General features: G+C 42.9%; 3 protein-coding genes across 3 annotated transcripts; 2 read left to right on the top strand and 1 right to left on the bottom strand.

Moving 5' to 3' along the window:
* Positions 1-145: 145 nt before the first annotated feature.
* cap1 (CAP, adenylate cyclase-associated protein 1 (yeast)) lies at positions 146-10600 on the top strand. Its single transcript, XM_010734086.3, has 13 exons — positions 146-298; positions 4115-4219; positions 4514-4614; positions 4776-4853; positions 5176-5319; positions 5816-5901; positions 6277-6382; positions 6686-6866; positions 7080-7258; positions 7623-7746; positions 8713-8795; positions 9118-9261; positions 9394-10600. Exons 2-13 carry the CDS (start codon positions 4117-4119, stop codon positions 9475-9477), a joined length of 1413 nt encoding a protein of 470 aa, XP_010732388.2. The 5' UTR covers positions 146-298; positions 4115-4116; the 3' UTR covers positions 9478-10600.
* Positions 10601-10612: 12 nt separating this feature from the next.
* On the bottom strand, positions 10613-16113 carry ppt1 (palmitoyl-protein thioesterase 1 (ceroid-lipofuscinosis, neuronal 1, infantile)). The gene is made up of 10 exons (XM_010734087.3): positions 15980-16113; positions 15246-15362; positions 13953-14062; positions 13071-13198; positions 12741-12811; positions 12155-12257; positions 11907-11997; positions 11524-11622; positions 11330-11401; positions 10613-11101 (listed from the first exon to the last, which is right to left on the bottom strand). The coding sequence occupies exons 1-10, from the start codon at positions 15984-15986 to the stop codon at positions 10979-10981; spliced, it is 921 nt and encodes a 306-aa protein (XP_010732389.2). The 5' UTR covers positions 15987-16113; the 3' UTR covers positions 10613-10978.
* Positions 16114-16374: 261 nt separating this feature from the next.
* Positions 16375-20387, top strand: rragcb (Ras-related GTP binding Cb). The gene is made up of 7 exons (XM_010734088.3): positions 16375-16586; positions 17433-17636; positions 17751-17950; positions 18638-18752; positions 18840-18982; positions 19073-19221; positions 19423-20387. Exons 1-7 carry the CDS (start codon positions 16407-16409, stop codon positions 19563-19565), a joined length of 1134 nt encoding a protein of 377 aa, XP_010732390.3. The 5' UTR covers positions 16375-16406; the 3' UTR covers positions 19566-20387.
* The last annotated feature ends 586 nt before the right edge of the window (positions 20388-20973 follow it).

Here is a 20973-nt window from a genome sequence, read left to right as displayed (position 1 = left end):
GCAAACTGCACGTATAGCGGATTTACCGAGTATTCTTTATGGACGTGTGTGCATCACATCTGCTGTATCACAGATCACAGATCAGTTCTCCCTCACGTGTCCGCCCTCTGCCTCTCTCACTCCTTATATGGGAAAGGAATTAGTTTGCGCGAACAAGGGCGGAAACGCGGCGCGGTGACGGCTGGGTAAATTCACCGACATACAGGAAGAAAAAGCCGAGGCTCAGTCCGCTGGAAGCTGCGCTCTGCACACCCACGGAGACACACAACACCCAATCACTGCCTAACCAGTTTAGCAGGTAAGCGGCATGCTGCTGTTTACGGTGACCGTGAAAATGAAGCGATAGTGTGTGTATGTGTGTGGGGATATGTGTGTGTGCGCGGCGGCGGCGGCATCGAACCGTGCACATAACGACCCGCTGTGATGCTAACAGAGGCGGCTACACTGTTAGCCACAAAGCCTGACACACTGAGCTGTAACATTCAGTCAGTGTTTCTTCTCTCGGTCACACACACACACACACACACACACACACACACACACACACACACACACACACACACACACAGAAACGCAGAAACTTCCCTTTTCTGCACAGAGCAGCGTTAGCTAACAGAGGGACGGAGGGAGGAAAAATCCAGGAAATGCCGAAACCGACAGTGAACGACAGGGAGGGGGAAATAACAGACAGACAGACAGACAGACACTGTGTGTGCACGGTACGCTTCCTCTGCACAGTGTGTGTGTGTGTGTCAGTCTGTCATGAGTCGCTCATTGTCGGTGTTCTGACACATTCTGTATCCTCCGCAGACTGAAGTCACCGAGAGCCGAGAACTAGTCAATGTTATTAAGGAAACGTGCTGACTCGAGCTGTCATAATGTCCCCTCGCTCCTCACATGCAGTCGAGGCCTGGTCTGGTCTGTAGGTTACGTGTTGTGGGCTGGAGGAGAGCAGACAGGACAACCACCAGCTCTGCGGTAGCGTCGCTAGCATCTTGGCCGTCTGATTAAAGGACTTGATGTGTTGATGTGTTGGAGCTTTGAGCCCACCGAGGTACGACTGTGAGGAAGGTCGGAGCTCAGCGCCGTCGCTTTGGCCTACTTCTGTCTCTGCGACAAAGCAGGGCTGCTGTCTGTTTTTGTTTTATCCAATGGGAATAGCTGGAACATGGCGTACACACACACACTTCTTTATGTCTGGATACAGACAGGCCGCAATGCACGAACCTTCACACAGGCCTAACCTACTTCACTGGCCCTGCATGCTGATGATGCTTCATGCAGACCCACTAAAGCAGGACTGTACATCCAGGCCCAGCACGAGCTACAATGTAGAGGAAGTAATATAATAATATGATCCAGACTTGAATGCATCTTTCTAAAAGAGTCTTGTCTTTTGTGTAGCTGCTTTAACATAGATAGATAGATAGATAGATAGATAGATAGATAGATAGATAGATAGATAGATAGATAGATAGATAGATAGATAGATAGATATGCATGCACATATTTCTGTTCCCATAAGTCCCAGCTTTGCTGGTCTCTCCTTATATAGAGCTTCAGTCTAAGCAACATGTTACTCAGGCACGCGTCCCTGTCCTGAGTCATTGCTATGTCTGCCCTCGCGTCTCTGGAAAGTTGTTTCTACTTCCTGGACAGTGGTGTTTCCTTCATAGTCAGCACTTTGCTTGAACACATGTGTTGTGTTGTCTTTACTTTGGTGCAGCATTCAACCTGATGGCGCAGGAAGTCCACTGAGCTCAGAGGCAGTTTGTTTGCCATGTACAGTCCATTTTAAAGTGACTCACATGCATGTTTATGTACTTGTTTTTTGGTGTCTACCACTCACACACAGGTTACACCTTTAGAGGCCACTCCCTTCCTGCACTGCTCATGTCATGTCTCAGCAGAGAGCAGGAAGTGTAACGTTGAACTCTGATCTCTGCAGGTATACTGAGAAGCTGAACATTTAGGCTTTTAGGTCAAGGGTAGTATTAGAGGTGTGTTTCCTGCTATGATCTAATTTTACCTCCACGCCTTGTGGAGAAATGGATTTACAACTCTGTCTGTCTAAATGAGTGAGCGGGGCAGAAAAAAGGAAGTTGAGACATTTTGTCTTTGTTGGCCAACGTGAAACTGGAATGTTTTGTCATATCATTAAATTTGACTGCACTTCTGCTGTAGAGGCTTATAGTCATATAATGCTGCTGATACACTGCCTTATTGATATGACTTCATAAACAGCCTGAGGGCTCACATAATACATCTCCTGCCTCACCCTGTTTTAACGTGCCATTAGTCTGCAGACAATGGCATGATTAATACAGTAGAAGTTTGAAGTTTAGACTGAAAGATGTATAAAGTGTCATGTGCCGTTCAGTTTGATACTCGTTAGATTTGATAAGGATAATTATTTTAGAAGTTGAGGGATTTAACAGAAGCCAAAGCTCGTACATGTTTAATGCTGTCTAACCACATGCAGCGGTATGAGAATCTTCCATAAATACAATTATCTGAAACAGATCCGACAGTAAGAAGAAACTATGAATGTGACAGGACCATGTGGTACCAAAAGCTGGCACCGAATGTCTGTACCAAAAAAGGATTCAGGTTTGATACAGTCCTAATGCATGAGGTCAAATTTCAATATTTAATACAGGAACAGCTTTCAGAACCTCGGACTTTCAGAAGTCTCTTGATTATAATTCACATTTGGGTGCAATAACATTTACAACAATCCTATTTTAAGAAAGAATTCTGAATCACCCAGTCCTGTTCTTATGTATCCACATTATTTATTATTTAGTAAACCCATGTATACAACTGAAAGTCCTTCCTCTCTGTTTTTAACTCTGAAGTGTGAGCAAACATGCCTCTAGCTTCATCTATCACAGCCAAAGATGTTAAGCGCTCTCTCAGTCATCAGATATCTAGAGATTGGTTCAGTCTCTGTAGTGAAAGTGAGCCATAGCAGCAGGTTTGTCTTGCATGGACTCATTAGTGAGAGTGGTCTGTGTGGCTCCATTCACCAGCAGCCAGGTGTAAGTACCTGAGACTGGAAACACTCTCAGTCACACAGACGAGCAGCGTCAGGTTACAGACGTCTTATGTAATGTTAGCCTTTCTCATTAGGTGTGTGTGTGTGTGTGTGTGTGTGTGTGTGTGTGTGTGTGTGTGTGTGTGTGTGTGTGTGTGTGTGTGTGTGTGTGTGTGTGTGTGTGTGTGTGTGTGTGTGTGTGTGTGTGTGTGTGTGTGTGTGTCCCAGTCCCATAAGTGTAAGATTATGCTAAGACTTGGATTGAAGTTAGTTAATCTTGTACTTAAAGGGGTACGTTAGGAGAATCAGTCTGCACACAGGGACTCACACACAGTCTCTGAAGATGGATTTAGATTCTTAAAGTTTGAGACTAGTTTGTAGAAAAACATGGAAACCTCTGTAATTGACATAGCTGGGATAACAGGGCAGGTCTGCACTGCACTGGTCTACATGCTTTCAGCCAGCAAGTCCTGACCTGCTTACCACATTCCCTCTAAAGGTGGAACTTTGACTATAGAAACCAAAAAGCTCATTGGTTCTTCTAATGTTCAGATGTCTGCTGTTGGTTCTGTTTATTCCGGAGAATTTTGTCTGTGCGCGCAATGCAGGATAATGACTTCCTGCTTCCTTCCTTTATACGCTGTGTGATAGCTGTAAGATGGGAGGGCTTTATAGTTGATGGATTGGCTACTTAATCAGGAGGAAATGAATCTGCAGTTATATGTATGAAAACAATTAATAGCCAAACCAGGGAATTAAATAAGTGTGACTGCAGGTCCACACACTTGGAACAAGCCTCGAATACTTCCACAGCACCGCTGATTGCTAGCTGACCACAGTAGTTAATTTTTAATTGCAGTAATTGCCGTCAGCACAAGTCTCAGGAGCAATTCATTGCCCAATTATAAGACTATGAGAACAGGAAGTACTGCTGTGCTACTATGATGATGATTAGATATTAGACATTATATAGTATATAATAGTCTACTAACTGAACTTCAGTGGTAATAAGTTGATTGAATTTGTTGACTCTGGTTTGTTGCTGCACTCTCCCTCATGGCTTTCCCCGTCTCACAGGTATGGCTGAGATGGCGAGTCTGGTGCAGCGGCTGGAGGTGGCGGTGGGTCGCCTGGAGGCCATGACGGTCTCCGGAGGCGGCGGTGGAGATTCAGCTGGTGGAGGTAATGATCAACAAAGTATTATGAACTGATTCTACTGATCACAGATGTCTGACTGTCTTACTTCTGAAAAGCTGAGCCTAACAGGAGCTTTATTCTTTGAAAAATGTTGTTGCACAACTGTTAATAAATCAGGTAAACACTTTCAGAGCAGCTTCTCCTCGTATAAAGACACATCAGACCTCCTGTCTGCCCACACATGTAATGAGACTGCCATTCCAATCTAAATGAACAGCTTATAACTTCTGTGCTGTTATTCTTCTGTATATTTTAAAATGTCGTGTGTTTTCTTTGTAGCTGTATCGGCGTACGTGGAGGCCTTTGATGAGATCGTCAGTGGTGCTGTGGCTGAGTACCTCTCCCTCAGCCAGAAGATCGGGGGCGAGGTCCAGAAACATGTGAGCTTATAGTTAAAATACCTGTTTTTTGCCTGTTTAGCATTTTGTCATTGCTGCACATGATTTACTACAAATGACAGTTAGGATATAAACACAAAATTTGGTGTCTTGTCTGTCTGAAGACATGTAAAACTGAATTTTTTTTCTCTTTACTCTTCCAGGCAGATATGATGAAGCAGGCGTTTGCCATTCAGAGAGCTCTCCTCGTAACAGCCTCCTCCTCCCAGAAGCCCTCTGATGTGAGTTAAACACACCTTGTAAATGCTCAGTCAGTTAATGATGCAGCTGACTGAACAGCATGGATCAATCAGTTTACATCATTTATTATGTTCACCTCTTTTACATGTCTGCAGCCCCTGTACAGTCTGTCAGTGTGGCGTTTCTTTGTTTCCTGCCAACAGTATATTTTATATATTTATAAATGTTTGTGAAAAGAAGAAATATAAATATAACTGCACATGTTGCTGACTATGGATTTTTAGTTTTCAATACAAAGAAAGAATGACCCCTACAAATGTCTTTTTTACTAGAACCTAACATTTTTCTGTCTTTCCTGTTCAGGCAGTTTTGACGACTCTCCTGCAGCCGGTGTCCAAAGCCATCCAGCAGGTGCAGGGCTTTCGCGAGCAGAACCGCACCTCGCCACTTTTCAACCACCTCTCTGCCGTGAGCGAGAGCGTGCCAGCCCTCGGATGGGTCGCCATGGTGAGGCCGGAGGGGACAGATTTTTGGGAGTGTGTGCGTGCATGGGCAGATAAATGAGTGTATAATGGCCTCTCTTTGATTCTGTCATCACTGTTTTCTGGCAGACACATTCTTGGCGACCAGCAACAGAGCTTCACTGTTACAGTTTGGATGATTAACTCTTTGTTTGTTAGATTCTTATAAATAATGCATCTGCTTTTCAAAAGCACATAATGGATGCATTCTTTGTACGCCTACTCTGGTATCTTGAAGATCTCCTTATACAGTGAGCTCAATTTGAACTTTTACAGCTCATTTGCTGCCATAGTAGGCAAATATTCACTCAGAGTTAGGCTAGAGGATCGATGACATCCCTGCGTTTGTAGACGAGCTAAATATGAAGCTAGTTGGTTGGCTTAGCTTACCTTAGCACAAAGGCACTGGAAACAACACCAGCAGTGAAACTCTTGATTCTCTGTAGTCATGGATGTATTTGTCTTTTTTTGTTGTGTCTCAGGCTCCTAAGCCATGCCCCTATGTTAAAGAGATGCAGGATGCCGCCATGTTCTACACCAACCGTGTGCTCAAGGAATACAAGGAGAAGTAAGTTAGACTTGATTATATTGTGTAGGAGTCCACTCAGTTCAGATATAACTCAACAGTCTGGTGGGCTTCCTTTTTCAACTTGTTCATGTTTTAATAGTTTAATTTTAATATGCTCAGCCCATCTGTCTGCCATCTTTCCTTCCTCTCAGCTCTTTTAAGTTCAGGTTTACCGAGTCAGCACTGCCACATGACACACTGACACATGCTGCTGCTTCCTGAAATCAAAGCTTTGGTGGGTGAGGGTGGGTGGGGTCTCATACTGTGAGACACTGAGTCCAGTCAAAACAATACGACGGAACAATAAACTGCTAGAGGAGGAAAGAAACAGTGTTGAGTTGAAATGCAACAGACAATTCTGTCTCTTCCCCACAGGGACAAGACGCATGTGGACTGGGTGAAGGCTTATGTCACCATCTGGACTGAGCTGCAGAACTACATCAAACAGCACCACACCACCGGACTGACCTGGAGTAAGAGTGTGAGTCCTGACAAATAAAAAAAGATTCTTTTAAGAGCAGCTCTGAAGTGATCAAATGCCGACAATGAAGATGCATAAACGGGCAGTTTGTTCTTGTTTGAGTCTCTATTCCTGACCTGTCTCTGTACTGCAGACATCCAGGATCTCCTCTTACCTTAGTCTTTAGTCAAAATAATCATAAATTAATAATTTAGTCCCTGTTCTTCTTGCTCTCATATAGCAGTTTTCTGTTGTCTCATTGAAAACATACACTGATATATGATCATATATAGTTACAGCTTTCTAATTTTCTATCCACCTCAGGGTCCCGTAGCTACAGCCTCTGCAGCTCCCCCCAGTGCTCCTGCAGGTGGTCCTCCCCCACCACCTCCCGGACCTCCTCCTCCTTCCCTGGACATCAGCTCTGGTGGCAGCGGTGGCGGCGGCAGTGACAATCGCAACGCTTTGTTTGCCTCCATCAACAAGGGATCCGACATCACCAAGGGTAGGTTGTCTGACTGAGCCGCGTCAGAGTTGCTGAACAGTGATACTTTTACAAGTGAAAACATGTCAACCGTTCAAGTATTAGTCACATAATGTACGTAAGGTAGCAAAAGGATTGAGGGCAGAAAAATGGAACTATCAATATATCAAATATTTGTATGTGAGAGAAAAGTATAATGTAAAATGTGTGTTTCTCTTTTCTTGACCCCTCCAGGCCTGAAGCATGTGAGCGACGACGAGAAGACCCACAAGAATCCTGGCCTGAGGAGTCAGGCTCCAGTACACACTGGACCAAAACCTTATGCATCCCCCGCTCCCCGACCTGCTGCATCTGCCACCCCAACCCGCACGCTGCCCCCTGTGCTGGAGCTGGATGGGAAGAAGTGGAAAGTGGTAAGCTGTTGGTTCTCTCACACAAAAGGCTCACCTGAGAGATTACAGCAGGTCCAACTTATTAAAATGAGTTTATTGAACTTTTATTAATTATCCCATGAAAGAAAATCAAACATTAGATAATGTGCCAGGCTGTCAATCATTTTCTCAACTAATCAGTTAGTTCTTTGGGAAACTGACTAACATTTTCTGGATCATGGACATCCTCAAACATCTTGTTTTGTACACAACAAAAAGATTTTCACCAAATAAGCCTGAATTCTTCTTATAAAGAAGTCAATGATTAATCTAATTATCAAAATAGCTAGAAATTAATAGTGCACAACTATTTCATGTTCACTGTCTTTCTTCTCACTCTCTGTAGGAGAACCAAGAGGGAGCTCAGGACCTGGTGATCAGTAAAACTGAACTCAAACAAGTGGTTTATGCTTTCAAGTGTAACAAGAGCACCCTGCAGGTCAAGGGCAAGATCAACTCCATCATTGTAGGTAAGAACTAAATGATGTTTTTGGGAAGTTAAATTCACTGGCCAGAGGTTTTCAAACTGTAACGAGCAGCTCAGAGAAGCCACAGGAGAGTTGAAGGGGTGTGTAGAATGAGGCAAACATACTGTGAGGTGAAAGGGAAAGATCCACGCCCGTGTTCTGAAAATAGGAAGTTAGTTGTTGTGTTCTGGCTCTTTTATCAACACTGACATTTGGAGCAGCAGCTGCAGCAGCAGCTCATCACAGTGACTGACAAAAATGAGACAGATGTGGGGAAAGATTATGCGCCAAAGTACACGCTAGTTTTGATTGTCATTTTCGCATCGTGCACACACCCTCATCATGGAAAACACACGACGGTGATCGGCGGTTCGATCCCTGAAGGCTTTGTTATCGGTGTGTGAATGTGTGTGAATGGTTAGCTCCTCAAACTGATGAGCACTTGCATGGTAGCCAATGCCATCACTGTATGAATGTGTGTGAATCAGTCAATGAGATATGTAGTGTTAAAGAGCTTTGAGTGGTCGGAAGACTAGAAAGGCGCTATACAAGTACAGTCCATTTACAAAGAAATGCATGTGATGCAGCTTTTCAGTTAAAGCCAATAGTAGGCTAAAGTGTGTTCTATCTTCTAACGAGACGTGTTACTGTCGTGTTGGTGCTGTGTTTTATTTTCTAACCATGCAGGCGTGTTGATGGCGTGTTGGTGCTGTACTGGCGATTTTCAGGCACAGTTTGAAAAAAAGCATGTCTTAAATTAAAACACAAAATCTACAACATGAAAAATTGCGGCTTATATTCAAGTGCGCTCAATAGTCTGAAAATTATGGGATGGAGAGATAGATAGCTATCTAGATATCTCTATATCTAGAGAGATATCATCATCTCATAAAACAGGGTACTGCATTGTCCAAGAGTCCAGTGTAACGATGGTACAAACCATGATGTGTTTCTGTTTCTCTCCATCAGACAACTGTAAGAAGATGGGCCTGGTGTTTGATGATGTCGTGGGAATCATAGAAATCATCAACTGCAAGGATGTCAAGGTCCAGGTGTGTGCAGCGTGTTCTAAAACAGACACACACTGAGTAATATCATGGAGTGTAACACAGCCAGCATTTGGATCACACAGCAGTGATTTCTGCTGTCCTATCACTCTTCACTTGGTTTTTGCTGAACATCAATGCATTTTTTATGAGCACCCTGTTTCATATTCATGTAGCTGCACAATGCAAGCCGCTCAGTTTTTGGCCACAGAGCAGCTCCACTGAAATTCAATACTCCCATCAGATGCAGCAGAAATAAATCTCAACATGGTGATCAGCAGCCGTCTCGTGTTCACAGGGAGATTTGACATTTTGTTGGATTTTTTAGGTCATGGGTAAAGTGCCCACCATCTCCATCAACAAGACCGATGGTTGCCATATCTACCTGAGCAACGATTCTCTGAACTGTGAGATCGTCAGCGCCAAGAGCTCTGAGATGAACATCCTGGTACCCAACAAAGACGGAGAGTTTGTAAGTATCTTTTCAGGAGTGAGCAGAAAAAACGTTTAAAACGCGTGCTGATATTCTTTTATTTATATTCTTTGAGTTTAGTTTTTTCCAGACTTTATGTAGCAACCACACATTTCTCTCTCTCATTCTCAGACGGAGCTCCCCGTTCCTGAGCAGTTCAAGACCGTCTGGGACGGCAACAAACTTGTTACCACAGCAACAGAGATCGCTGGATAAACGGGGGCAGTGTGTGAAATGGCTGTCCCTCCTCCACACCATCCCCACCATTTTTATTTTTTGCCTTTTATTGCCCTTCTGACTGATCCTGCACCCCACCAGCTAACTCTCACACTGTAGACTGAGATTTGGACCTCATGCGTTATCTCCCTTCCTTATCAGCCAATCACAGCTTAAGCTGTCTCTTCCAAAAGCCAATAAGAGGACTGCTCACTCTTAGCTGGAGCATATCCTGCAGCCAATCAGCAGGGAGAATTCAAATTGTTTTTTCCCTGTGAGCACTTTTAAAAACATTCACGAGTTTTGCCAATAGCTGGGATGCTCTGTATGATATTTTGTATCTGTCTGGATAATGCTAAGCTACATTTACCACGTAGAATAGCCAACATGAGAACAGGGATAATAATTCCTTTTCAACAAAAGCACTGCGGCCAATCAGGATGCTTCAGGCTGCTCTCTTCTTTCTCCTCCCTCTGGTCAGGAGGGACTGGTGTGTCGTACGTTGTGGCCTGATAAGTTTCTGTTCCATTATATGCAATTGAATGGTGACACACTTGTCAAACAGTATGATGGTGTCAGTATCACCTCTACTGTTGACTGTAACAATATTAACATTCATAGTGGGTAATGTGGAGAAAAACCTCAGCACATAAATAAGTAAAGACCGCTGTCACTTTGACATCATGAAATTCTCCATCTAGATTATAATGGAACAATTAAAATGATCATTCCACGTGCTTCATTAAACCCACACAGGACATTCCTGAGTATTAAAACATTCCACATAAGGAGGCATGTAAGAAAAAGTCTGCGATCAAGAGCTGAGAGATGTTTGTACAAAGTGGAAAAGCGAGAGACTGAAGGACGAATGCTTTACCTCCATTTCAGTCTGCTGTAATCATCTGTATAGATATGAGTAATTACTGAATAGTGTTCAAATATTAGCCTGTTAGACCACCATCGTCTCTCCACTTACTCCCTGCCAGGTCTGACTCTTTGGTTCTCCTCAGCTCTTCGCTGAATTATTTTATATACTCTCTTTCTTTTTACCTCTTTGGGTTTTTTTGTTGGGTCCAAAATCAGAATTCAGCTCATTAGTACTGGAGACGTCATTAAAAAAAAAGTTGCAATAAAATGTCTTTTGGTTTGTCTTTATTGGATTAAACATGTACAGATCCAGAGAAATGATAAGTCTGTTAGGGGGGGGGGGAAAAAAAGTCTAAAACATTTCTTAAAAAAAGCTGACCTCATCAGAATCGCTCACATCGGCAAAAGTAATCTAACATTAGTAAAAGCAGACTCTCAAATAAGCTAAACAATGCATCACAGGGCAGCATCAACATGAGTCAGGTGATCAGTGCAAAAGGAATGAACGTTGATGCTGCAGCCCAGCTCCAGTTAGCGCGTTTATTCTTACCTGCATTAAATTTCTCTAAAAACACTTTCTTCAATTTCAGTTGAAGCCTGATAAATTTACTCTGGGTAATGGACTGGAAGTGATCTAGTGTAAATAAGGCAGCAGGTGTGTGATGAACCACTCTCTGCTGAATTGAAGATGGTCTCCCTCAGATGCGAGAAAAGCCAGCTTTCCAGCCTTTTCCATGGCTGCCAGGCCCAGCCGATCCTGCATGTGGACAACAAGTTAAAGTGCGTGTGAGGAACATGCCACATAAGAGTGTTCCACAGGGTCAAGCATACAGCCTTCGATGATGAGACAGTATCATCAGATTAATTGCCACAGCCAAGGTGCCCTTGAGCAAGGCACTGTACCCCCCATCCCCCAGAAAAAAATTCACATTAAGAATCAATCCTCACACCATCAGCTGTATTTCTTCAAGAGATCAACTCTCACCTCCTTGTAGAGAACACTCTCTTGCAGAGTTTCCGTCTCTTTGGCCTGGCCCGTTTTCAGGAAGCCGAACCACTACAGCAAGAATCAGGATGAGATGGTTTGTGATGCTGCTTCATTATATTCAGTGACACAGACACCACAGTTTCATAGTGCTCATAAAATAATATTTTTCTACTGTCGTGCATGTATGTTACCTCTGTATCAACAGGATCCACTACAGTGTCCTGCAGGAACTTGACCATGACAAAATTCTCCAGCAGCTGAAGATTCTTCTTATACGTCTCATTTATAGCCTTTAAATGAAAAATAAAGATATTAAGATCTGACAAAAACAGATGGTCAACTTCATTCACTGGACATGTGCAATGACGTACACAACAAGCTTGTGCACCAACATAAATACAGTTTTCCATTTTAATATGGACTGTTCCTATTATGTTGCTAAAAAAAATCACTAATTTACAAAATAATGCCTTAATTAGTTGAATGAATATTACTACATAATAAGCCACCCTTTGAGAGTTTAGAAGTTCTAACTCGTGGATTTATTCATTGTTAATAGCAGCCGCATACTGACCCTCTCCTGATTGATGTCGGCCAGGAAGAGGCTGTACTTCTTGTACAGGTCGTCATTTAAGGGGTCGTGCCAGTACTGCGCCTGCACCAGGCTGATAACCACAAACACAACATGCAGTCAGTGCTACAGATCAGCTCACAACAAACAGACTATTGTTCTTTACAGTGGTGGTTAGACCAACACAATGTCAACGCTGCTAAACGCATCAGCATCACTGAGTGATACACAATCAATCAGAGAGAACTCACTGTTTTTGGACAAAGTCAGTGTAAGCGCCGCTGTTCAGAGCTTTGCGGATCATGTCACAGATGTGGGAGCTCTCTCCGGGACACCTGGGCAGCCCATACACTCCTGACAAATGAGAAACACAAAGAGCACTTGTTGTATCATGTCGAGAGTTTGTGATCATGACGATTCATATTCACACTGTCTTCAAGAGCTAAAAACATGATGTAATAAAGACAGCACTCCATAGAATACTCACAAAGCATCTACACTGACACTGAGCCAGAACAAACAAACCAACTGAAGATGTGAACACAAAAACTGCTCACATTTTTAGAATCAATGGAGCCTTTAGCAGATGTAAAATAAACTACAGTGCCCATACTCATCATAGTGAAGGAACATGTGACCCAGTGCGACAGCCTGACTCACTGAGGAAAATGATACATCAGGCCTCAGTTACACACACAGCACTTGTCAGGATAAATGTACTGTTGTTAACATACAGAATATCACCAGACGTATCCAGAGTGACTTCTGCATTTATTAACTTTGTTCTCTTTGCCCAAAGAAGTGAGATGAACTGGTGGTTTTTCATAGTGGTGTTACCTTGGTGCTGCCCACCGATGGAGATGAGGTTTTTCATTGGTGGAGAGGGACAGCGCTGAGCCACAGCCCTCCTGTGAAGAGAAGAACCAGGATGAGTCTAATGGAGCTTCCTCATTCTTATCTGGAGACTCTACACAGAACCCATGCTCAAACAGAAGCTGCAGAACCAAGCTCAGTTCAAAGCATGCTATTTTCATGCATGTCACTGGTATTTCATTCACTCCGTACGAGAATCAGGCAAGAAGGGAAAAATTACAAAAACACAGAATTTGTCTAATTTCTACCACATTCATGACAAAATGTTTAGTGTCCAGAACAGTGGTTACATACAGGAACTGTCCCCCCTGGGAGAAGCCCATAGCATTGTATCCTCCCTTCAACTTTGGGTCCTGAGCCAGCTGACTGCACACCATGGACACCTGCTCATTCACATCCATGAAAAAGCCATTTTCTGTGTCCTGCGAGGAGAAACATGAAAAGTTCTAAGCATGACAGACAGATTAAAGGAGGAAGGAGCATCGTCCACGAGGAGAAGAGCTGACATATAGAGTCACTGAGTTACCATGGATCAAAGCAAAAAGCAGCAGAGTCACGCTGGTTTGCTATGAATATTAACACTTAAATAATACATAGTGAACTTGTAAAGGAGCCATTTTTCTCACGTAACTTGTGCCAGTAGCGCTGCAAATACCACAGACTAAGAATCTGTACATGTCATGAAGATGAATCAATCAAACCTGCGAACCACACCACGTGGGTGTCCTTGGAACCATGCTTAGTCATCGTACAATTCTGACGAGAAATGCTGTCATGTAGTTTATTATAAATTATTATTTTATATACAAAGATTTACTTTTGAATTAATCTGTACTTATCTTGTATCTTACGTGTTTGTGCATGAGGAAAAGAGGACCTGATGCTTTTCCTCTAGTCAGCTCATTTACAGAACTGATTACAAACCTGATTCTTTGTTTCAGTTTGAAGTCAGTGAACTTAAAGTAGCTAACTTTTAGCTTGAGCTCCCCTCCAAGTGTTTAGGAAAAACTATGGTGGCCCAGGAACTCAAAAGTGTTTGTTTTGTCCTTTATGGGCTACTGTAAAAATACAGTACAGTGCATGCAGTGCAACATTGCATGGTAACAATCACATCCGTTTTCTTATTCTCAGGTTATTAACATATTCTTCAAGGACTTGAAATACATATGAAGGTACCTTAATGACATTCTTTCCAATCATCAGTGAGAGCACATAAACGCCAGAGACTTCCTCCTCGATCATCTTCTTTATGGCTCCCATGCTGAGTGGGTTACAGCAGCTGTCACCTGGTGGACACATACTATTAATATTCACTCCTCGTTCATATCATTTAAAGCATTTAGCTGAGCCTGACTCACGTCATAACGTAGCACACATACTGCATGTTAAAGCCTATAATTGAACTGATCATACTAGCGAGTACTGTCTGTGTAGACTGTGTGTGACATTACTTATTCCTCTGGTGAACATGGACACTGCTGCTGTTCCATCAAACATGTATTTTTCTGCTGCTGAAAATAGTCCCCAAAAAAATACAGCCATACTGCTGTTAAAGGGCACGGTCATTGGACAAGACTGAACCAAGGAAGATGTTTGATTGACACTAAGAAAATGTGGATGAACAGCAGCTTCATCATCTAACTTTAGCACAGGAAGACGGACATAAACAAAAGCTCTTTTTCAGAAATGTCCAGGCTTACATTGACATCTGTTAATTCTGAAAATCAGACAGCCAATGAGCACACAGCACAGTCTTCTGCTGTTAAAACACAGAGAAGCTTCAGTGGATCCTAACACCTAACGTAACCTGAGAGAGACAGCTACACATTGTTGATGAAGGAGAAGAGAAAGTGTTTCTGTTTTTCCACTTCCCCTCACCAGATTTCCCCAGACACTATGGAATTCAAAAGATCAACCATCCAGTTCAAAGTATGACTGTAAGGCTGCACACAACACCTGATCTCACATCACAGGTTAGGCTTGTATTTCATCAGCACTACTGTCAGTTTAGAAGATATGATTAATTATTATTATTACTGTCAAAAAGAAGACAATAACATGGATGCATACATGATATATTATTGGAGGAGATGTTTTTCTTTCCCTTTCTGTTCTGTCAAGACCAACAAGTTGTTACTGTTATCATTTTGCCCTTTATGAAGTCAAATCAGGAGCTTTGTCTTCAGATTGTAACACAAAGAAGACACTTAAACATGTTTAGGGCAGAAAATGTGATCAGAGTTCATTCAACTTCAGTGACTAGTGGCTCCATCACTACAAACCTTTGACTTATAATCCTCCTCATGTCAGACTTTCCAAGAATAATAATAAGAAAAATGTTTTTAACATTTAAAATTATTACAATATTATATAACAATAAGACGATTTCTTCATACAGTCAAATAAAAGATGAGACACGGGTGTAAAAGATTTAAACTAATGATGTTTTTGATGCTTTCAGTCTCTCACCCATCCCATGCCACAGCACCACTGGTACAGTCCCATTGTTCTGAACTGGGCTGCCAGCAACCAGCAGCACTGGACCGGCCAGAAGGAAACACAAGAGGGTTGCTGTCATCCTGGACCCTGAACAAACACAGAGGAGGTCAACATATTGCAAAATAAATCATTGCCTTTTGCTCTTCTTCAATTTTGGAGATTTTATGTATACAGAACTATGTCAAATGGACCTAACATCAGATCTGCTTTTGGAAGGATTACAGTAAAACATTAATTCCTACAGATTTGAATCTCTCACTGAGCCTCAGTGTTATCGATTTTAATAACATAATAACAAGTTTAATGGTGCGTACCTTCAGAGGTTCATATTGTAGAATAGCAGTTTTTTTTACGTATATATTTTATATTCAATATAATGAGAGTTGTTTTGTGCTGTGAAATGTGAAAATACAGAAGAGGAATGTGTTAGTGTCATGTGACGCACAAACAGTGAAAGAGCTCCGGCTCTGCACACGCACACACACGCACACACGCACACACACAGCCAGTGAACACTGAGGAAGTTAGCCACAACAAGCTAAGTGCCTCAGCAGCAGGCTGACGTCAGATAAATGAATAACTAAATACATTTTTAATGCGCATGCGCAATGCTGTCGAGAAGTTCAGATGGAGCCAACATTCTATCAAAGTTTCAAAGTTCATATTCTGATTATTGTTATTAATGGTCTGCAGACAGTACTCACCGCTCATGTGCTCTTCCTGTTCTGGCTGTTGGACTGCTCGTCACATGACTATGTTTAGATCCAACAGCCAATAAGACGGAAGGGGCGTGGTTATGAGCTAAGGGGGGCGGAAGTGTCTAACCTGTGACTCGTGCTGTTTAAAGCGATCATCAGGTCTGTGCAGTGATCGGACTCCACCTGTGACGGTGTGACGGCTGTCCAACATTAGTTAGGGAGTTGAACGTGAACGCACAGACCGGAACATCCGCTGACTCAACTTTAAACACGTGAACAGCGCGCGCCAGCTTCTAGCTCACTAGCCTGCCATGCTAGCTCTTTGTGAACAACAACAGGAACGTTCCTGAGGAGACTGACAGCTGATCGAGCTCAGAGACCACACACACACACACCACACACACACACACACGCACACACACACACAGACATCATGGACATTCAGTTTGAGGAGCCCGCGTTGACGGGCAGTTACGATGTGGTGGGCTCGTTTCCTAAAAGTTTCGGCTACGGGGTGGAGGAGGCAGACATGGAGGAGAGCTCCACATCAGCTGACAAGCCGAGGATACTGCTGATGGGATTGAGGCGGAGCGGGAAGTCATCCATTCAGAAGGTAGGTCTCCAAAACACAGCTCAGGTCACATGACATCATAACAGAGCTGACACAACAGTCCACAGTGCACCACGGTTTATTCACATTCATAGTCATACATCGTGGAGGCTGCAGCTTTGTTGCTCTACAATGTCATTGGCTTAACTGGAGCTGTTTGATATTAAATGTCCAATCATTGATCTGCCTTCAGTGATTAATTACTGATATATTACTAATAACTGCACATTGAACCTTTATGAAGGATTGTTGTAGACTGCATCAGCTTCAGCTGCCTTAATAAGCTTAGCTTAATAAACTGACATACCATGTATTGTATATCTGACACTAATACAGCATTCATACTGTACACTTCAGCATTTCTTCATAGGTCATGTTTTTCAGCATTGTTATTTATTTATTTACACTGTTCTACATTATATGTCATTTTACTTGTTACTTGTTTTACTTGTTATTTTCTTATATTTGCGTTTTTGTTTTGATACATTTCACCGAATTTGACCTTGCACCTGTATATAGTGTGTGCCTATTCTGTGTGGTTACTTGTAATGCTGCTGCAACAAAAGAACTTCCCTTCAGGGATCAATAAAGTACTCTATCTATCCCGAGGATCAATAAAGTAGTCTGTAAAATATAGAACTCACTCTGTCCTCTAATCTAACATCAATCTAGCTGAAGAACAAGTGAACAAGACAAAAAGTGAAGGGAACAACAGCGGACAGATACACACAGTATAGAGTAGTATAAGTAGTACAAAACCTAGTGACACAAATAATCATTGAAAATGTTGAAAATGAGATTGGAGAGTGGAGGCTGTGAATAAGACAATAATCCTAATCCACCTGTCAGGTTGTATTCCACAAGATGTCACCCAATGAGACGTTATTCCTTGAGAGCACCAACAAAATCTACAAAGACGACATCTCCAGCAGCTCCTTTGTCAACTTCCAGATCTGGGACTTTCCTGGCCAGGTGGATTTCTTTGACCCCACGTTTGACAGTGAGATGATTTTTAAGGGAACCGGCGCTTTGATCTTTGTCATTGATGCTCAGGTAGGATGACGTTTGTGTAAACTGAAGTTTACATTGTGGATTTTAAAGCTTCCTGTGTGTGTGATGGATTACCACATCCCCTTCTCCTGTGCTCAATCTGTCTCCCATTAACAGGACGACTACGTGGAGGCTCTTGGGCGGCTACATCTCACTGTGTCTCGAGCCTACAAAGTGAATCCAGACATCAACTTTGAGGTGTTCATCCATAAAGTTGACGGTCTATCAGATGACCACAAAATAGAAACACAAAGAGACATTCATCAGAGAGCTAATGATGATCTGGCTGATGCCAGCCTGGAAAAGCTTCACCTCAGGTCAGAGAGAGATGCCTGTGGTCCATGCTTTTTCTTTTCATCTCTAGATTTTTTTGTTTTTACAGACATTATAATAATAATGATACATACATACATTCCACACAGTCAAACAGAGAAATAAGTAGTGAGGTGATAGTTCAATTCTGAAATCCGAGCACATGGCTGAGCGTTTCTGTCACTGTCGGCTGAATGCTGTTTCACACTGAGCAGCAGTAGAGAAGGTTGGACCAGCCTCTAGCTCAAAAGTAGTTCAGATGACTTGGTTGACATTCAGTGCTTGATGTGAGAGTGTCAGAGCAGTGAACAGAAACTGCTCTCACTTCGCGTCAGGGTTAGTTTTGTGGTTTGTTATCCTTCACTGCTCTGCGTACAGTGACACAGCTCCAGGGCTCCTCGAAGTTCAGAGGCAGCATTAAAAAGGAGAGGGAATATTGGACAGGTTGCCAGATTTGATGTGTAAATAGGAAACTGTTTGTCTATTATAAGGTAATAATATGTCAGCAACTGGCTTTAAAATGTACTCCAATACTCACTAACGCAGACATTTAAGGTGAACATGTTAATGAGTAAATCAATAAGATTCTGTGGAACCATTAGATCAGTACATTGTTTCGTCCTCACAGTCAGCAGTCATGACATCACTGGTCATCACTGGTTTAACTCCCCTCTCCCACTTCCTCTCTTCAGCTTCTACCTAACCAGCATCTACGACCACTCCATATTCGAGGCCTTCAGTAAAGTCGTCCAGAAGCTCATTCCTCAGTTACCAACGTTGGAGAACCTTTTGAACATTTTTATCTCTGTATGTTGTTTTATTTTGTCCCTTTGCTACACTAAAGAGTCTGTCCTGCTCATACCTGTTCTTATCAGTGTCCTCTGTGTTCTGCAGCATTCTGGGATCGAGAAAGCTTTCCTCTTTGATGTTGTTAGCAAGATTTACATCGCCACCGACAGCTCTCCTGTGGACATGCAGTCCTACGAACTCTGCTGTGATATGATAGATGTTGTCATTGATGTCTCCTGCATTTATGGGTGAGAAGGATTGTATTATATTTTGGCAATGCTTGTATCCTCTTTGTGCAAACTTTAAAGGTGACTTTCTTTCTGTCTTCTTCTTGGTAGGCTGATGCAGGATGGCAGTGGCTGTGCCTATGACAAGGAGTCTTTGGCTATTATCAAGCTTAACAACACCACAGTGCTTTATTTGAAAGAGGTCACAAAGTTCCTCGCTCTTGTCTGCATCCTCCGAGAGGAGAGCTTTGAGAGGAAAGGTGTGCACTTTTAGATTGCATTGTTAGACAGTGCTTTTATTATACAGGATGTCCTAACTGTTAGACTGAAGTGTGACCCTGCCAAGTCAAAGTGAAATAGGTTTTTTTGTTAAAAACAGACGGAACATTTTGCAGAGCAGATATTACACAAATCAATGAAATCAAATGAAATGGTGAATGACTTCTTGCTTCTCTTTGCAGGTTTGATAGAGTACAATTTTCATTGTTTCCGAAAAGCCATCCATGAAGTGTTTGAAGTTGGCACTTCACCACAAGGCGTCAGCTCGTCCAGCAGCAGCCTGACAGGCCTGAAGTACGCCACGCTGAACGGAAGTGCTGTGTAAAGAGCACAGGAGAGACGAGGGACGAGCGGCTTTCTTTGGTTTGCCTGATGTGCAGCGAGGCTAAGCAATGTTGCCTTACTGTGTGAAGCAGAATGTGAATCAGTTGGAGAATCTGAGCTGCAGTATTACAGGTGACATGCCAAAAAAAGACTCAACCAGGGTCCCTACTGTCTGCACATTTAGCAGTATTGAAATATTTCAGAATTCTGTCAGCTCTGTTTACCTTCTCTGCCAGTTCATTCTGTGTATTCTGCAACATAGTACCTTGTGGTCCACTTAAGAACTCAACTGAGTCAAGCTCCAACTGTATTTCCAGTAACTACGCTTTACATTCTCCACTAGGACAAACTTCTTTCATGCTCCTGCTCATTTTACTTTGAAATATTGAGTGCTGTAAGTGGACTTAATCCCCTGTATGAAGAAAGCAGTGCAGTGTTTGTTCTACAGTGTGTTTTCTGTTGATAATGACTCATGTGACCAGAGACTGGTGGTCTGCTCAGGATCTCCACAGACCAGAACTGTGCCAGTTCCACCATTAGAGCCTTGGTTGATGGACAGAGTGGGCGACAGCATGTTGGTCCTAATGGAGTCTGGAAATAAGTGATGATGCGTTTCACTGGGACAGTCTGCCACGCCTGCTGACTTTTTCTACATCCATGAACATGTCAACCAAACTTACTTCACAGATTCAGTTTGTAGCAGCTGTTTTGCTTTTCACTACGAGTGTTGAGTGGGACCTGAATAGTATTTCAGAAACCCTGAGGATTTGTTTTGAATGATTGTACATAATACTTAAATAAAATTTCATATTTTGCAGACTCATGCTTAGCGACAATCTTTGTGTGTTGGATCCACCAAGCTGTCAGCTTCCTGGATAAAACTGTCTCAGTCTGCTGGTTCTGGCCCGGAGGCTGAAGAAGCAGTGATTGGTACGGTAGAAGGAGCACATGGTTGACACCAGGGCTCTGGCTCTTCTCAGTCTGCAGAGGAAGTAAAGGTGCTGCTGAGCTTTCTTGGGCAGTGATGCAGTGTTGCCAGTTCAGTTCAGTATGATGGTGCTGGATGCACTGCTGCCGACCCAGACTCCCTGTAGACTCCTGGTCAAGAAGTCTAGCAGCCAGTTGCACAGTGAGGTGGTAAGCCCTCAACAGTCCAGTTTCTGTATCAGCTGCTGTGTTGAAAGGTGAACTAAAGTGTAAGAACAGCATCTTTAGTGTCCAGGTGAGTGAGAGCTGAGTAGAGATACCATCATCAGTGGACCGGTTGGTCCGATATGCAAATTGGTAGGGGTCCAGGGAGGGAGGGAGGATGGATTTGATGTGCTGAAAGACTAACCACTCAAAGCACTTCATGATGGTGGGGGTCAGTGCCACAGGGTGGTAGTCGTTGAAGCAAGATGGAGAGGCCT

This window comes from Larimichthys crocea, chromosome XIII (genome assembly GCF_000972845.2).
Source record: "Larimichthys crocea isolate SSNF chromosome XIII, L_crocea_2.0, whole genome shotgun sequence".
In the NCBI taxonomy this organism is placed as follows: Eukaryota; Metazoa; Chordata; class Actinopteri; family Sciaenidae; genus Larimichthys; species Larimichthys crocea.
This window is presented reverse-complemented; position numbering and strand designations above follow the sequence as displayed.